Source organism: Trichosurus vulpecula, chromosome 5, assembly GCF_011100635.1.
Source record: "Trichosurus vulpecula isolate mTriVul1 chromosome 5, mTriVul1.pri, whole genome shotgun sequence".
NCBI classification, from domain to species: Eukaryota; Metazoa; Chordata; class Mammalia; order Diprotodontia; family Phalangeridae; genus Trichosurus; species Trichosurus vulpecula.
In genome coordinates this window covers 10,075,853-10,094,710 of record NC_050577.1, presented here as the reverse complement: position 1 = coordinate 10,094,710, position 18,858 = coordinate 10,075,853, and the positions used below count along the sequence as shown (strand labels likewise).

The 18,858-nt window shown below is 44.4% G+C and overlaps 1 protein-coding gene across 1 annotated transcript; it reads left to right on the top strand.

Annotated features, from left to right (window-relative positions):
• Positions 1 to 8,599: 8,599 nt before the first annotated feature.
• AGR2 (anterior gradient 2, protein disulphide isomerase family member) lies at positions 8,600 to 18,858 on the top strand. Its single transcript, XM_036758427.1, has 8 exons — positions 8,600 to 8,637; positions 13,349 to 13,489; positions 13,755 to 13,818; positions 14,478 to 14,530; positions 14,943 to 15,016; positions 16,805 to 16,868; positions 17,328 to 17,411; positions 18,809 to 18,858. Exons 2-8 carry the CDS (start codon positions 13,357 to 13,359, stop codon positions 18,856 to 18,858), a joined length of 522 nt encoding a protein of 173 aa, XP_036614322.1. The 5' UTR covers positions 8,600 to 8,637; positions 13,349 to 13,356.

Here is an 18,858-nt window from a genome sequence, read left to right as displayed (position 1 = left end):
TGTGTGTGTGTGTGTGTGTGTGTGTGTGGTGTGTAAAAGGGCTACACTACACTATGGACTTTATTCAAGTTTATTGTTTCTTGCCTTTCTTGTGCCAGAATAAATATTAAATAATTTATATTCTATGCCTGGTTTGTCCTACATCAGGACGTGCTGTTAGTCAACAAAGGTAGGGAGGGAGGGAGGGACAAAGGACCAGGAAATTTCAATGACTTATATTATTCAAAATGAGGATACTGCTGCTGAAAGTTAAAATCTTTTCATTTTGCCTCCAGGAGAGAGATTAGGTTTCTAATGGTGCGTATGTATGTATGTGTGTGTGTGTGTGTGTGTGTGAGTGCGTGTATATGTGAGTGTGTGTGAGTGTGTGTGTGTGAGTGTGTATGTGAGAGTGTGCGTGAGTGTGTGTGAGTGTGTGAGTATGTGAGTGTGTGTGTGTGAGAGAGAGAGTGAGTGTTGGGGAGGGGACAATTTATGGGATGTAAAATCCCTTCCAAAATTTTGCTGAGCGCTTGCCTTGAGGCCTCAGCTGCACAAGCTAGGCCTTAGTTCTGTTCTCTCTCTCCAGGATGTTTCACTCACTTTCCCCACAGACCAATCAGCCATGATTATCAGTCAACGTTTTCACTCGCAGCGGAGGGGATGTGAGATGGAAACAGAGGATGGAAGGAATTGGGAAGAAGACTGATGGTCTGAGCCAATCATCCTTCACTATATACAATAAGCAGCACATGGAACAGTTTCAAGTGGGAATAGAGCAACCAATAACATTCTGAGAATATGGTGGTAGGCAAGCACCTCTCTAATGCAGCCTGCTATGAAGTCAAAGTCCAATGGCTTCAGTTATTCAAAATGAGGGTATTTCTGCTAAAAGCCATAATCCCTTCATTTGGTAGTAGTTTCATGAGGGAGACAGTACTAATACTCAGATGGGAGAGGAAAGAAGGGAGAAAGGAGCTAAGAATTCTGTAAGTCAGAAGTGTGGAGAGAGATGGGAGGGAGGGAAGGATGGAGGGAAAGTTGGAGGGAAGGATGGAGGGAGAGAGCGAGAAAGAGAGAGAGACAGACAGAGAGAGAGGGGGAGAGAGACAGACAGACAGAGAGAGAGGGAGAGAGAGAGAGAGAGAGAGAGAGAGAGAGAGAGAGAGAGAGAGAGAAGGAACCTACATTCTAATGAGTCAGTCCAATTGCCATAGATAATTTAATAAAGGGAGTGAACCAGAAGGCTAGCTGGGACACAGACTGTGGAAAGGTCAAAATGCCACAATGAGGACTTTGGTTTTTATCTTTAGCAATAGGAGCCATTGGGCACAAAGTTACATGGCCAGATCTGTGTTTTAAAAATATGAATTTGGCAGCTGTGTAGGGCATAAGATTAAGAAGGAAGGAATCAATGTGCAGATGTGAGATTAGAAAGAAATCCATTTTCTTATATACACAGGAAGGCTAGGTAGCACTTAATCATCACCTTGCTGTATCTAACCAGATTCAAATAAGAAAGCTGGAATGCTTTTAGGGGGAGGAGTGGTAGAGGGGGAAGAAGAACTTTTCTCCTATTTAGCAGGAAAGTTCTTGGGCCAGGTGTCGAATCCCCAGAATCCAGCCCAACCGACTCCAAGAAATTCATCCTCCTCTCCTTTGGGTGGAATATGCCCAGTAGTTAGCAGATAGAGTTACCAGCCCTGGGAGAGTCTTTTATTTGGCTGTGGTGGAATGAGGAGGGGGGGTAGAAAACTGGTTTAGCTGTAATCCAGAAACCCTTCTAACATGACGGCTTCTACGGGGCACCCTTCTGTAACAGTTTCCTAGGGATCAGGGCTCCTTGGGGAGATTTCTGAAGTCCTTCATGGGGCCACATGGAGGCCCATTGCAAAACTGCAGCCCCGGAAGGATGACGAGCTCTAAGGGAACAGGGAGGGAAGTGATGGTGGAAATGACTGCTGTTTACTTTCTGGGCTGACCTAGAACTGAAAAAGGGGAGGGACAGATATATTGCTGAATGAATCACCGGGGAGAGCTTTCCAGAAGGGGGTGGCCCTCTCCCACCCCCGCCTCGCCTTCTCTCCCCTACTTTCAGTCAGAGGAATGAAAACAGGAGCAAAACCAAGGCTAGACTGAGCAGCAGCTGCCACTGGATTTCTCAACCACAAAGTCATGGCCGGTCCCTTAAAATGGTAAACCTCCCAAACTGCCCTTTCCAACATTAATTCAACCACACTCAGGTCAGTTCAATTCAGTTGATATCAACAGGCATTTGTTAAGAAATCAGTCAATTTGCCAACAAGGATTTATTAAGCACCTACTGTTTGGCACCATGCTAAAGATGCGGCAATACAAGCGAAGGCCAAACTCAATTCCTTCTTTCAAGGGAACTCACAGTCTAAGAAGACAGCACGCGAACGACTCTATACCAATAAGATGAATGCAGGCTGAATGGGATGAAAATAACACAGGGGAGATTTCAGCATCAAGTTAAGGGGAAGAGTGTTTGCTTTTGTTTTTTGTTTTTGTTTTCAGTTTTTTTAGAAGGCAGGATTTTAGCCAAGAAGTCAAGTAAGTACTTACCCTGCATTGGGCTAGGCACTGGAAATAGGTAAAAACAAACCATCCTTGCCAGCCAGGCTGACTTTTATGTTAATGTAACAGTGATGCACAGTAGGCACTTAGTAAATGTTTATTGACTAACTGTTTATTAATATGACAACATGTCAAGGATCTGTAAATTCTCTAGGACAGGAACCCCATATGCCCACACTCTTACAAGACAAATCAGAACGTTTCTATAGCAGTGTATGTGAGTCTTGGAGAGGAGACTGAAGCACAGAGCAATTAAGGATCTGGTCCATGGTTTAGTAAGGGCAAGGTAGATTTGAACCTAGGACTTTCTGACTCCAGTTAAGCCTGGCATCCCATCTTCACTGGCTTTTATTAAAGATAGCTGGAATACTTCCCTCCTCTCAGAAGAGGGGTGGGGGATGCAGAATGGGTCCTATACTGCTTGATGAAGTCTTCCATTCTGTTTGTACAGAGAATATGGAGAGATGTGGGCTAAGTGAACTGGTAGACCGTAAGCCCTCTGAGTGTGGGTCCCATTTCAGGCTGTCTTTGCAATCATACCCCTAGCAAAGACACAATCAGAGTGGAGATTCTTTTGGGGCACAGGTTGGGCTTCGTGGCCACTGAGGTAGTTTCTAATTTCCGATCTGACTCTGAGAGTGTTTTGCTGGTGGGACTTTGCTACCTATTCTCTGCTTAAAGGGAGGATTTGTTGATATTAAGAGTAATAAAAAGATGCATTATTAGAAACATTCTCTTATGTGGCAGGTTTGTTTTTACTCTATAGTTAATGAAGATCAAATTAAAAATCATTTGTCCTATTAAGGTGGGGCTTTCTTCTCTTACTTTAATCATACAGCACCTCCTGTCTGGCCCCCAGCCTAGGCTTTCATTCAAAAGCTTTCATTCAAGGAGGTGAGAATGCCCATTTAGAGAAAGCAGGAGATTCACCAGAAAAAGAGCCTCCCCTCACCCCAAAAATAGAAGTGAAGGAAAACTCATCGAGCTGAACAGGGGGTAACTTTTCACTCTGGGATTTTTATGAATGATGAATCCTAAGGTTGCCAATGGATACCATGTATGTGTGTATGTATGTAAATGTATAGATATATATATATATATATACACACATAAAGACATATGTACATATATACACAAAATATCCATATATACTGTTTTATGTATATTAATTCAGAATTTTTAAATTTTTCGCAAAGTAAAATCTAAGCATTTATGAAAATTTGGTTGTTAAGCTGGGGGGGTTTGATTTTAGACAGTAGGGAGTTAAGTGGAAAGACTGACAAACAGACTTAAAATCCCTTCTCTAGCATTCACTCCCTGGGTGGCCTTGGACTCTTGGCCTCTCTGTATCTCGGTTTCTTCATCTATAGAATGAATGGGTTGGCTTAGAGGGTTTCTGAGGTCCCTCCCACCTCTAGATCTAAAATCCTGTGGCAGTTAATGCAGTGGGCCTCAGTTTCCTCACTTGTAAAATGAAGCCTGATGTATTTGGCTTATGCTGCTCTTTTTTTAAAGGTGGGAGCCCCAGAGCATCAAGGGCTTAGACAGTCACAAAGGCACAGCTTTCCTTACTTCCCACACTTGCCTTTGATTGTTGATTGGAAACAAGGAAGAAAGAATCCCAGAAGAGACCCTTGTTGCTCCAAAAAATTGCTAGGGAGAGATGTCTCCAACTTTAAAAATGATTTCCACCCCCAAAAAGGGAGAGAAAAGAAGGTGGATGGAGGGCACTAAAAGTTGCCTTCTGCCGTTAAGCTTCTGGCCCCACGTGTAGTAGCATGCTTCAGGTCATGCACCTGGGGAATCTCAGTGGCCAGTGATTCTTGTTCAGGCAGAGCTTAGACCAGATGACCTTTGGGAGGTCACTTTCATCTCTGAAAAATCGAACACAAATTTTCTGTGGATATAAAGTTACTGTGCAAAGTAGAACTAAGCCAGAAAAGTCTCGATCTCCACTGGAAGAAGGATGATGGCTTCTGACAGCTGGTCCAAGGTCTCCACCCAAGGGAGTCCTCTTGCTCCCTGTCTCTTACCAATATGACCTCCCGAGTTGGACTCCGGCTCCTTTCTTAGGACATGTGTCTTTAGACAATTCCCGATAGTCCAGTCAGCTAAATAACATTCATTAACATTGAGTCGCTTCTTTGGAAAATGAAATGTAAGCCTGGCCCATGGTAGCCCACTCCACTGGGAAGTTGAAAGCCTTCTCCCAAGGGTGTGCGTTTAGAATTGAACCAAACTAGAAGTGCCTTCCTGATGGCTGCTCACCCCTAAAGGAATGACAATGTTCTCACAGTCACTTTGTATATGATGTGCTGGATCCAAGGTCCTCTGAGGTGCCTTCTTGCTCTAAGCCCAGTTAGGAAGACCAGGGTTCAAATCACACCCAAGACACTTATGAGTGATGGGACTCAGGGAAAAAGTTAACCTTAATGGACCTTGGTCTCCTACTCTGTAAAATAGGAAGATTGGACTGAGGTGCCAAGAATGTCAAAATTTATGAAGCTGTGATTTTCTAAATGCAGACAACTCCCAGTGTGAGTATTTCTGTCACTGCTTCAGATCACAATTCATCCATTCATTCAACACTTATTTATTAATCATCTTATACACTGGTCACTATACAAAGGACAACCCTAAAAATACTCCCATTCTAATGAATTGTATTGAACATTGTCAGGCAGAGAGAACTGATGGAGACGCACCTGCCTCCACCTAGTAAGAAACGCACAGGGGTGCTGGGGTGTTACATGGGGTACACATGGTAACTGGCACTGTTTTGACTTAAATGGCTTTCTTTGACCACAAGGAAGGTTTCGGTGGTTGGGGGCATCATGGGGTGGGAGGAAATGGTATAAATACAAAAGGCACCAATAAAACTAAAACAAACCAATAGGGATGAGTCACATACTCTCTTTCTTGACAGAGTCTCTAGACTGGCAGGTCATGGGCAGAGCTTGCCTCAGTTCCAGCGCAGCATCAGACTGAAAGCTTCTCCCTTCTTCCTAAGGAGGACATGGGATATGTTCTAAGTGTCCATCCTATGTGACTGGCATGACTCAGAATTGGTTGAATGGTCTGTCCCAAAACATAGGCATTCATGGTTTAATGTCAGCTTGGAAGAAGGGCTCTAGGGAGAAGGGAGCCTCTCCCAGAGGTGAGAACCTTCCAGAGCCTCCATTTTGAGGTTAGGTGAAGGCCATCCATTCTTTACGAGCTCTCCACACCCCATCCACTTGGACACCTCCTCATGCCCCATCATGCTTTTGAGTTCTCTTTAACGTGCTGCCATCCCCCATGAGAATGCAAGCCCTTGGAGGGCAGGGACTCTCTTTTTGCTTGTATTTGTATCACTACCACTTAGCACAATACTATGTATACAACAAGTGCTGAATAAATGCTTGTTAAACTGACTCAAAAGTATACTATGGGAACCACAAAAGGCTTCCTTTACCATCTTCTAACCCAGCACCCCCTGCCCTTCTATTCCTCCCAACTAGACTCCCAAAGCTACTCCTTTCCATTTTCCACCCAGAGAGCTGATAAATTTGAACCAAATCAATGGGACCATTACCTCTGGAAGGTCCCATCCTTGGATGGTTCTATTGTTCTCTTCTCAGTCTCTGAAACTTCCCGGACTATGCTTTGCTTCTCTGGCTGCTCCTCTCTGACAGGTGTGGAAGAGCAGTTAGGTGACACCATAGTGCATAGAGCTGGGGGCCCGGAGGCAGGAAGACCTGAGTTCACATTCAGCCCCAGATACTTCCTTTGTGAGATTAATAAAATTAAGTCTAAAAAATCAAATTCATAAGGAAAGACAGGATTATGAAAAACACAATGAATAGACAAACTATGGACTAATTTAATTAAAAAAGAGGGAAGAAAACCAAATCACTAGCATTAAAAATGAAAAGGGTAAATATGCCACTAATTAAGATGAAATTAGAGCAATTATAAGAAGCTATTTTACCCAATTATATGCCAATAAATTTACCAATTTAAGTGAAGTGGAAGAATATTTACAAAAATACAAATTGCCTAGATCGAAGAAGAGGAAATAGAAGATCTAAATAGACCTATTTTAGAAAAAGAAATTGAACAGGCCATAAATGAGCTTCCTAAGAAAAAGGCACCAGGACCAGATAGATTTACCAGTAAATTCTATCAAATATTTGAAGATCAACTAATTCCAATATTAAATAAATTACTTGGAATAATAGGCAAAGAAGGGCTCCTACCAAGCTCCTTTGATGAAACAAATATGACACTGATACCTAAACCAGGAAGAGTCGAAACAGAGAAAGAAAACTATGGAGCAATTTCTTTAATGAACATGGATGCAAAAATCCTAAATAAAATATTAGGTAAAAGATTGCAACAATATAGTACAGAGACTCTACATTATGACCAAGCGGGATTCATACCAGGAAAGCAGGGATGATTTAATATAGAGAAAGCTATTAGCATAATTGATGATATCAATAATTAAAGTTTAAAAAATGCCTCCCTATTCTTACATGTCCCTGAGAGTGATAACATCTTTTATAAAGCATTTTACAATAACCCTGGGAGGTGAGGGCTATAATTATACCTATTTTACAAACGAGAAGACTGAGGCAAACAAGGGAAGCAGTTTGCCTGGGGTCACACATATCACAAACAGGCCCGAGGCCAGATTTGAAACCCATACCTCCTGACTCCAGGGCCAGTGCTCTATCTACCGAGCTACCCAGCACCTCTGATAATACCTGACGCACAGATGTCTGAATACAGATTATCTGCAGAATAACACCTCCATTTCAAGAGGCTAGAGAGAGCTAACACCCGGGGAGCTCAGGGAGGGTCCCACACGGGAAGCTGCACCTGGATTGTGCATTGAAGGGAGTGAGAAGTTAAAAGAGGCAGAGGTGAGGAAGGCAAACACCGTAAGCAGGGAGAACCACCTGTGCAAAGCCCCACAGTTGGGATATGCAATGTTCCATGCAATGAATCACTAACAGCCAATTTAAGTAGAGTGGAGGATAAAGGAAGGAGCATAATCCGAGAGCCTTCCTGGATCCAAATCTGGCCTCAGACACTTCCTAGCTGTGACCTTGCGCAAGTCACTTAGCCCTGCTTGCCTCAGTTTCTTTACCTGTAAAATGGGCTGGAGAAGGAAATGACAAACCACTCCAGTATCTCTGCCAAAAAAAAAAAAAAAAACAACCCAAATGGGGTCATGAAGGGTCTGAAACAACTGAACAACAACAAATGAATACAATCCAGTCCAGATGAGGAGGGACTGGAGACGTGCCAAAAGCAAGGCAGGGGCTGTATAAGCTCAGAGAAGGGGGGCGCCAAAACTTGGTGCAAAGGACTTTGTGAAGGGCGAATTGACCAGCTTGTGAACATGAAATAAGTGACTCTAAAAGAAATTCCGCAGTGACAGCAGCACCTCCTGAGGTCAGCCTCTGGCTCAGGGTTTCCAGTGTCCAGTTTCTGGATCCCATGTTTCAGCTGCCAGAGAAAAGGTCTGGGATGGGAAAAGGTTTATTTGTACAGGATTGGTTAACTAAGGCTACATCAGCATAGCAAGAACCTCTGAATCACTTGGGCCTTTTTTTTTTAATTCAACAAAAGAAATCTGTCAAAAGGGGAGAAAAAAAGCCACACACCCCAGCAGTGGCCTCCAACCCCCAAAGTCTGTCCAATCACATCGAGACAAATCAGCCTTCAGGCAAATCCATCGTCTTGATTTAAGCTTACCTGGACTTGGCCATTTGCCCAGGTCCTCAGAACCCCTGTAAAATGCCCCTGCATGGAGATTTTTAAGTGTGCATAAGCCAAACAGTTGTTTTTTTCATGGGTTATTAAATGGGGGAGAGTCTGTTAGCCTAGGAAAGTTTGATCTTTGGGGGCAAAGAGCAGTTGGTTTCCCAGTTAGCATTATGTAAATGCCAGGCTGGTGGGTGGGATTGGGTGTGCTCAGGTACATAAATAGAGGCTCTCAGAACACCTACACTCAGAACTTTGGAACCAGCTCCTGGCTCTTCCGGCAAGTGCAAGTGGGAGGGGCAGCAGGTAAGCTTCCTAGCCTTGCTTTCCCATAGAGAGAGATGTGCACCTGGCAGGAAGGGAGATTCTTGGGAGAAGTGGGAGGCGGTAAACAGGCACCACAGACCCAAGCTGTGTACAGGACCACGGGACTTGGACTGTGCTACTGGGGCCACGGAAACGACTAGGACCCTTCTGAGCAGGAGAGGGGTTGCTTGGGGCTACCATCTCCAGGCACAAGAAGGATACTATCGGTCACTTTCAGCTGACTGAATCAAAACATCCTTAGTTCTCCGGAGGAATCTGACCCCAGGATATTTTCGATGTGTGAAAGGGCTAATTGCCAGAATTTCCCTCTCATTCATCCTTTGCTTTTCAAAGTGTATTTATTTGACTACTAAGGCAATGCTGATAAAGAAAGACAATTTGGCTTCTGCTCTGGTCAAGCTCAAGGGTGGCTTGTGCCCAGTTTAGGAGATGTGCTTATTACGTGTATATTGCCAATAGACATTCTCAGCGCTCACTTTCTCTGCTGTGATAGGGACACCGGGTATTTTGGCAGGCTCTGGCACAGCTGAAGTTGGATGAGGTGAAGCAGATAAAGGGCCCGGAGTGACCCAAAGTCTCAGCAGAAATGCTTGCTAGGACCCCTCCCAAGAGGATAGGACAATGGCGTCCTGCTGGCTCTTAAGGAGTCTTCATCCCTATGCCGGGCGTGTGCATGAGTACATAGCAACAGGTGAATGCACCCAGCACAGCAATACTTCCAGAAGGTGGCAACCAATCATAAAAATTCCTTTGCAGGAAGTTTGCCAAGCAAAGTTCTTTTGGACTTTATGGGACCTACGTTGTAGAGCTCAGAAAGTGTCTTCCGAAGGGGAAGTGTCCCCAGAGAATTCAGTTAGATCTGAAACTTTCCTTTTTGGTCTTTGTATCACCCTCACCAGGGGCACGAAGGGTGGCGCAAAGGACAGAGTTCCAGGCCTGGAGTCAGGCAGACTCATCTTCCTGAATTCAAATCTGGTCTCAGACACTCACTAGCTGTGTGACCCTGGATATGTCACTTCACTCTGTCTCAGTTTTCTCATCTGTAAAATGAGCTAGAGTAGGAAATGGCAAACTGCTCTGGTATCTCTGCCCAAAAACACCCCAGATGAGGTCCTGAAGAGTCAGACGTGACTGAAGAATGACTGAACCACAGCAGCCTCACTATCCCCCGGCACAGTGCCAGTACTCAGCAGGTGCTTCATAAATGCTTATCCATCATCCTTCTCTGAGTGAAGCTTCCAGAAAGGGTGAGGGAGAGGGAGTAAGCATTTACTGAGAGCCTACTATGTGCCAAACACTGTGCTGAGCCTACTATGCGCCAAACACCGTGCGGAGCATTTTATCAATATTATCCTCTGATCCTCCCAACAACCCTGGGAGGGGGGTGCTATTATTAGGCCTACTTAGCAGCTGAAGAAACTGAGGCAAAAAGCAATTCAGTAATTTGCCCGAGGTCACCCAGCCAGTAAGTGTCTGAGGCCAAATGTGAACTCAGGTCTTCCTCCAGGCCCAGTGCTCCAGCGACTTCACCACCTCACGGCCTCCAGAAAGTAAATGGAACTCAGAGGCGTGAGCATCTTGGTGAGGTGAAGGGAAAGAGATCTCGGAGCATCTCTGTCAGTTCAGGAATTGGAGAACACGGCTTTCCTTTCCTGTCTTTCTCTTTTCCGTGTAAGTGAACAAGCATCCTGTGGTGCTGGGAACTGAAAACCACTGCCACTGGAGAGGAGAGGAGGAGAAAATGGATCTCTCCCGTCGTGGCAAGGGTTGGAGACCACGGGTGTGTCCACGGCGTGCATCCCAGAGACACAGAGGCAGTCGACGCGGTTCCCAACTTTGCTTTTGTTTGATTCCCTCCCTCTTTTCTATCCTTTGCTGTAAAAGGTGGCACTTTAAGGAGGGGGGAAGGGTAGTGATATATCTGGAAATGAAACGGTGTTGAAACAAATCCTACATTTTCAGGAAAGAAAACAATGGTTAATTTAAGAACTGTATGTGATTATCTGAAATCAGAAACCGACATAATTCTGTCAGCTGGTGTCGCACCGAGATTCATGTTCCAAATAATGGCTCTCACAAGCTCTGCCATCTGCCATCTTTTGGCAGTGAAATTAATTCTCTATGCACTTGATCAAGTTCAAAATTATATCCACCTGAGAATTACAAGCTTCACGTGGGAAACGTACTATGTTCTTCAGAGACAAGGGCTGGACTTGGGCTCGGGGCCCTAGTTGGAGTTCCATCTGAGGTCTGCACCAGCTATGTGACCTTGGACAAGTCACTTAGACCCAGGGGATCAGTTTTCTTAACTGTAAAGTGGGGATAATGATCACCACAGTACCTACCTCACAGGGTTTATTGAGTAAACTTTAAAGGGCCATTGAGGGGGCGCTATGAGATCAATGCTTGATCAGATCTCTGAAGCTCCCAGAAAAAGGCATCTACCCAACTTGTCCCTGATCCTTCACCAACTCACTTATCCACCTTCCCTTACCATTCAGCTGTCTCTGATGTTCTAGAGTAAGGAGCCCAGCATTTCCTAGGAGCAAGGTTTGAAATGTTCTAGATTAATGTTAAGAAACCTGGACTAATGCTGGGCCTGTGAGGCACATGGACACACAGGGAGTCTCAGCATTTCAGAATCAGAAAATACCTTGGGTAGAATCATCTCCATGTAGAGTAGAAACAGGCTTTGTGATGGTCAACTCAAGGGCTACCTCCTTTGGGAAGCCTCCCCTTGTTATGTTCTCCTCTCTCTCTGTCTCTCTCTCTGTCCCTGTCTCTCTCTCTGTCTCTCTCTCTCTCTCTCTGTCCCTGTCTCTCTCTCTGTCCCTGTCTCTCTCTCTCTCTGTCTGTCTCTCTCTCTCTCTGTCTCTCTCTCCTTCTATCTCTCTCCCTCCCTACCTTTGTCTCTCTCTCTGTCTCCCTGCCTCTGTCTCTCTCTCTGCCTTTGTGTCTCTCTATGTCTCTCTCTGTGTGTCTGTCTCTCTGTCTGTCTTTCTGTCTGTCTCTCTGTCTCTGTCTCTCTCTCTCCCTCTGTCTCTCTCTCTCTGTCTCTGTCTTTTCCTGCCTTTGTCTCTCTCTGTCTCCCTGCCTCTGTCTCTCTCTATGTCTCTGTCTCTCTCTGTGTCTCTCTGTCTGTCTGTCTCTCTCTCTCTCTCTTACTCTGTCTTGCTGTCTGTCTGTCTGTCTGTCTGTCTCTCTCTCTGTGTGTCTGTCTCTCTGTCTGTCTTTCTGTCTGTCTCTCTCTCTCTTTCTCCCTCTCTCTCCCTGCCTTTGTCTCTCTGTCTCCCTGCCTCTGTCTCTGTGTCTCTCTATGTCTCTGTCTCTCTCTGTCTCTCTTTCTCTCTGTCTCTCTTTCTCCATCCCCCAACTGTTTTTGTACTCTGCCTATTTGTGTATGTACATGTTCTACCCCTTTCATAAAAAATAAGCTCCTTGGGATTAGGAATGGTTTTGGGGTGCTTCTGTAGGCCCAGAGCCTGGTGTGTTTTGTACATATTTGGCGATTTAAAAACAACCTGTTGGGGCAGCTAGATGGCACACTGAGTAGAGCACTGGCCCTGGAGGCAGGAGGACCTGAGTTCAAATCCAGCCTCAGACACACGACACACTTACCAGCTATGTGGCCTTGGGCAAGTCACTTAACCCCAATTGCCCTGCCTTCCCCCCTCCCAAAACAACATGTGTCTGAGTTGAATAAGATGGAAGTAACACGGTTGGCCGTCTCTAAATGAGACATCTGTCTCCTTGCCATCCCTGGCACTGATGCTTTCCTTTTGGATAAAGCTCCTCCATTTCGCCCCAGTGGAGGCTTTCACTGAAAGCAAAGAATTAAAAAAGAAAGTGAAGAAGATTGTGAGAAAGATGGGGTGATGACCGGGATAACCCTGGGGACATTAGTGACAATGATTACAGGTTGGGGTTATGAGGAGGAGGAGGAAGATCCTTCTGATGATGATGGTGGGTGGTTATGATGAGTTTGATGGTGCCAATGATAATGATGGCAATGAGGAGGAAGAAGAGAAGGACGGAGAGGAGGAAAAGGGGGATGCTTCTGATGATCCTGGCGGGGATTTTTGTGGTGGTGAAAGGGAGGACAACGGCAACAAGGGAGATGGCGGGGACGCTAATGACCATGGCAGTAGGATGAGGACGATGCTGATGATAGCGGTGATATTGACGATAATGAGGAAGAGGTGCTTCCGAGGATGGTGGTGAGATGATGGAGATGGTGGCAGTGATTATCTGAGTAATGGTGATCATGACTCATGCTGATAGATGCTTTAATGGAATTGTGGGAAGCACTTTCCTCCTAACAACCAGGGAGGTAGCTAGTTGGGGAATTATCATCCCTGTGTTACAGATGAGGAAACTGAGGCTCAGAAAGATGACGTGGCCTGTCTATGGTCACACGGCAGCAAAATGGAAGAGGAGGGTGGAGGCTCCAGCTCATTACCATGGAGCAGAATCACTGGCATCTTGTAAAGATATCATTGAAAGCAAACTCTAAGTGTCCTGTTAAGACACCCGTGGTCGGAGACCATGGTGCCTAAGATCACGAGCAAAGTGAAATCCCATTTCCTCAGCAGAGCAGACCAGAGAAGGAAAGCCCACTTTCTGCAACTCCTTGGGTCTTAATCTGACATTTTGAAACTCAGTCACCTTTTTACTTCCTCCTCGTCCTCAGCATTTGCCATGGAGAAGATTGCAGTGTCCATGTTCCTACTCCTGGTGGCCATCTCTCACACACTAGCCAAAGAGATTACGCCCAAACCTGGAGCAAAGAAAGAGGAGAGCCGGCCCAAGCTGCCCCAGACCCTCTCCAGAGGTAGGAACTGCTTGTTCTCAGGGCACCATCCATTGTCACTGCTGCCCTGAAGGGTGCAAATCGGTCTGACCTTGCAGTCAATATTCCCTGTAGCTTAATCTGTTATATGGTCCTCCTGGGCTTGGTGTTCTGAGCCTGAGTTTTCAATTAAAACCCTTCTTGATTATGGCATGCCCAAATATGCCTTGGAGCTTTGCCACCCTGCTCAATGACTTTGAGTCTGAAATGATATCAGTCTGGTAACTATCTATCGATTTCCCTCCAGGCTGGGGTGATAACCTTTTCTGGACACAGACATACGAAGAAGCCTTGTACAAATCAAAGACCAGGTAAACAAGAAGCATTTATTAATCCCCTGCCGTGTAGCGGGGATACAAAAACCAAAATAAAAATAGTCCTTGCCCTCCGAGAGCTTACGTTCTACTGAGGGAAAAAGTGTGTGCACAGATAAGCAAATACAGTCTATGCAACATCAACACAAAGTCATTTCAGGGAGAGGAGACACCTGGGAGGAGTAACACTATTGGAGGAGGCGGCAGCTGGGCTGAGCTCTAAAGGTTCCAAGTGGAGGAAAGGAAGGGGAGAGGGGACGGCTTGTGCAAAGTGGTATATCCAGGCGCTTAAGGCTGCATGGATGCTTTTTCTTTAAAAGGTCTCACTGGCGCCATCTAGTGTCATTTGATCTCTACATGAAACAATCTCCATTGATGGAGGAAATTATAGGCTAAAAATTTGTGGAAAATGAATAGCAACTAACTATCCCTTTTTCCTGCTCCCTCTCTTCTCTCTCCCATCTCTCTCCTCTTTCTCTCCCTTCCTTCTCCAATCTATCTTTTTCTCTGTCTTTTTTGTCTCTGTCTCTCTCCCTCACTTTCTTCTCTTTGTCTGTCTCTGTCTGTGTCTGTATTTCCCCTCTCTCTCTCCCTCTCTCTGTTCATCTATCTATCTCTCTCTCTCTCCCCTCTCTCCCTCCCTCCCTCTCTTCCAGCAACAAGCCCTTGATGATCATTCACCACTTGGAAGAATGCCCACACAGCCAAGGTACAGCCAATAGAACGAGGCGGGGGGGGGGAGGGGGGAGAGGAACTGCCGTTGTTATAAAATAATTATAAGTGACTTCAAAGCTTCCTTCTATGTGTTTCTGGAAACCACTGGAGTATGAGCCATAGCAAGTGTAGTCTGTGCTGTGGTATTGCTTTAGCTGGAATATGTAGAGACAGTTAAGTGGTCAGCTTAACACAAGGCAGAGAACAATGGCTCCCACAGTGATGAAGGAAGAGGTTCATTTGGCCTTAATATCGGGCCACCTCAAAAGCCCGAAAGGAACAATTCTGCAATGTTTTCATTAGTTCTTTGGTTGCTGCTGCTCATAAGCATACACACTTTGTGGGGGTTGGGGTGGAGACAGGTAGCTCTGGTTCTGGACACTTAAAAATCAATCCTTTTGTTGCAGCTTTGAAGAAAGTGTTTGCAGAAAATAATGAGATCCAGAAACTGGCGGACAAATTTGTTCTTCTCAACCTAATTGTAAGTTAAACTTCCTCAATTTTGTTTTTGATGGTCATGAAGATCTTTCATTTGTCAAATTTTTCCAGTCCATCTTTGATTTCACTGAATGGCTTTTGGGCACCTCGAATGGGCAGGTCCAACAAGGACTCTGTGTGTGTGCGTGTGCTGGAAGGGTTCCTTATTTCATTGAAAACACTGATGTCATTAAAATCCAACTTAGCCACTGTCTAGTGCCAAACACCATACCAGTCAATTTTTGAATTCTTCAACTCAGCGGTTTCTCAGAAACCGAAGGGAGATTCTGGGCATACAAGATCATCCAAAGGTTTTGATGTAACCATAACACTTTGGACATGCACCTCACAAGAAAGAGTCTAATGGAGGTAGATCAGGCAACTGAGGCGGCCACACAAGGGGAATTCCTCTACTGATCCACCAGTTTGAGAAGGTGTCACCCAGAAACTGGCTCATCCACCATACATACTGGAAGGGCACCCTACCTTATTAACATGAGCATTTTAATATTAAAAATTCATAAACCCAAGTGAAAAAGAAATGTAAATAATTAAACTCTCACATGACAATTTTGTGAATCTGTAGTATTTAGACATCTGAAGTTATTCAAATTTAAAATGGCTCTAAGATTTTGGGGACAGCTTGGGCATATAGTATACTTAGGTATTTATCTGCACATATATTTACATATCTCTGTGTGTACAGAAGTGTGTGTAATTTGAACACATGTCCTCAGATGTTAAATACCATGTTTTCCATGGCACCACCTGTTATATTAGCAATCTTTACTAGGTTACCTAGAAACTATCCACCCATATCAAACATTGTATTATGACCATGATACTGAAACAACAAAGGAAATGATGCTTAGTGAACTGTGAACTCCTCCCCAGCCCAGAACAACCCTGCCCTCCTCTCTCCCCTCTCATTGTGGAGTCTCTCTCCCTGTCCCTTAAGGACACTTATGACAAAGATTTCACATCTCTCCCCATGCCTCACTTGAACTCAATTTTGCTCTAAGCCTGTTTGAGGTGCTTGCTCTGAATATAAGACTATCCCTCACATAATGTAATTCCTATTACCTTCCCTATCTGTTACCTTTCCCAGGTATATTCTAGTTTTAAAGTCATTGAAAATAAACTTTTTTATTTATTAAATCCATGATAATTCATAAGTAACCTCTAGGAAGGAAGGAAGGAAGGAAGGAAGGAAGGAAGGAAGGAAGGAAGGAAGGGAAAGAAAGCAGAGGATCAGAAATCTAGAACTGAAAGGTTCTAGACCTTAGAGGTAATCTGGTCCAATCCCATCACTTTAGAGGACCAGAGAGATGAAATATCTTGCTCAAACTCAACAGTAGGAAGTAATTGCAGAATTTGAACCCAGAGTTTCCTCTCTCTCTCTCTCTCTCTCTCTCTCTCTCTCTCTCTCTCTCTCTCTCTCTCTCTCTACCCTTTTTTCTACCTCTACCCCCCTTCCTCTCTCTCTCCCTCCCTCTCTCTCTTCCTCTCTCTCTCTCTCTCTCTCTCTCTCTCTCTCTCTCTCTCTCTCGCTCTCGCTCTCTCTCTCTCTCGTAGGAGACTTGATTGTCCTGCACACTAGAGCACATTATAGCCACCTGAGTTGTATACAAGTAACACATTGGCTCTAGTCTTTTTCTCCATGCTTTATTTTCTAGAGGCCATAACCCCTACTAAGTAATTAACCACCTAATAGGCACCTGGCGATGTTTGAGACTCTTTATTAAATGGGGGAACATGACCTAGAATGCTAATTGTTCTTTTTAAATTGCAGTATGAAACCACTGACAAGCACCTGTCCCCTGATGGCCAGTACGTCCCTCGGATCATGTTTGTGGGTAGGTACCGGGTCCCATTTGTCACTTCTGAGCATGGCATCCTTGCTGAAGCACAATATAACTGAGATGGTCAGGAATGACATGACCCAGGAATATGATGATGCTCATCCTTCTGAATTCCTCCTCTTTCCTTGTTTCTCACTAACGAAAATGAGCCTTGAGCTGAAGGCAGCTGTTTGAGACATAACTAGACACAACTCTCAGTAAAATCTAGAGAACTCAGTATGCTAATTAAGTGTGTCTCATGACTTCATAACATAATTCCCTGCCCAGTTAACTCTTCTTAACTTGTCCTGGTTCCTGCCTTCCAGAGGAAGAAGGCTAGGCTGGATAAAGTCACTGTTTAATTCAGGATGACCCACCCAGTCATGTTCCTTTTCAGAGGAAATGGTTATTTAGGTTTCTTTCCCTAATAGGGGCTACTTGGAAACTGAGTGGGGTTTTTGTTTTCCTCTGCAGACCCATCCTTGACAGTTAGAGCAGATATTACTGGCCGATATTCTAACCGACTCTACGCTTATGAACCTGCTGATACTCCACTGTGTATGTATCTATCACCCAGGGGAAGGGAAGGAACAGAGGGAGATATAGCAAAGGGGTGGGGCACGGGAAACTAGAAAGCACTATGGGATGACAGAAATGGATATTCTTTCAACTCTCTTAGCATTCTGTGAATCTTCATTCACATGTTTCCAAGATACTTTTAGTGATATGGAGAGGCTAAGTTTTTGTTTGTTTTTAATGTTTATCCGCTAAGGCTATGAGTCACCACACCTGGCCTAGAAGTCAACCAAAGCCAGCCAGACTGTCTTAGATTTATTGTTTTAACTACCTCTATTTGGTGCTAATTTGAAGGACATGACTCCAGAGAACTATTTGACTTAGATTCAGAAAATTCATTGTGCCTATTTCACTTCTGATAGGTCACTTGAGTTTTCTCTAAAAGATATTTTGGAGCCTCTACCTCAAAAATTAAAAACAAACAAACATAGGAACTATGTGAAGGCTAAGGTGAAGCAATCCTACTGGGTCCCAAGATTTTCCCCCAAGTGACATGTAAATGGTTTCAAGAAGAACAAATGATAATCAAAGAAGGCAAGACCGTTCTTCTCCAGTCTCCCTCTTAAGAGCTTTTATCTTCCAACAACATTTCTGGTTTTTCTGCTGTTTTCTGATAAGTGCAAAACTTTCTCTGTCTCTTTACATTTATGTAAAATGAAGCATTATGGCATCACATGATCCTGGGGAGCCATTCCAATGCCAATGTACCACCCACCTAGAAATTGAGGGAAAACATTGTCTAATCCTATTTTGTATGTTTTTATATGAACTGACACAAAGCTGAATGCTCCACTGAGAAAATCTCAGTGTCCAAGCACAGTGAGCAATGAGTCCACTTTGTTCCCAATGAAATCCAGGCTTATTTTCATGGCCAGTGGGAAAGGTTATGTCAATGAGCACTTGGGGGGCACCAAGGCAGACTACTGGGATATCTTCTGGACTGGCTGCAGAGTAAAGGCAATGGGGACTGTCCTTAGGTGAGGGACATGATGGAACATTCATTAAAGCCCCATTCACAATTTCCTTTTCCTTCTATAATGTCCAGTGCCCATCCTGCTATGTCTTATTTTGGCCATTTGGTCAACATTAGAAAGATATATTTGAAAGATAAATTTGAAATTGGCCTAAAACAGTTTCTGCCATTGAAACTAAATTTTGTTTCTAGAGAGCCCAGAGAACAACTACCAATTCAAACTGATTTGGGGGGGACGCAAGACCTTATCTGATTTTATCGCATATTGTCCCCATGAGTCCAGCGCTTGACACTGTAGCCAGCGAAATTTCCTTATTTTTCCAAACACACCTGCAGCTCCTTCTTGGCTGTGAAGTACCATGACTGCTTACCTACTTCATCTATGCTTTCATCTTTTTCTCTTTAGTGCTTGACAATATGAAGAAAGCCCTGAAGTTACTAAAGACTGAACTGTAA

What these genes read in the sequence shown, in the direction of transcription:
- AGR2 (XM_036758427.1), top strand. Translation starts at nt 13,357, where the DNA reads ATGGAGAAGATTGCAGTGTCCATGTTCCTACTCCTGGTGGCCATCTCT. An exon ending in CCCTCGGATCATGTTTGTGG is followed by an intron (nt 16,869 to 17,327) that starts GTAGGTACCGGG and finishes TTTCCTCTGCAG; the next exon opens with ACCCATCCTTGACAGTTAGA. An exon ending in ACCTGCTGATACTCCACTGT is followed by an intron (nt 17,412 to 18,808) that starts GTATGTATCTAT and finishes TTTTCTCTTTAG; the next exon opens with TGCTTGACAATATGAAGAAA.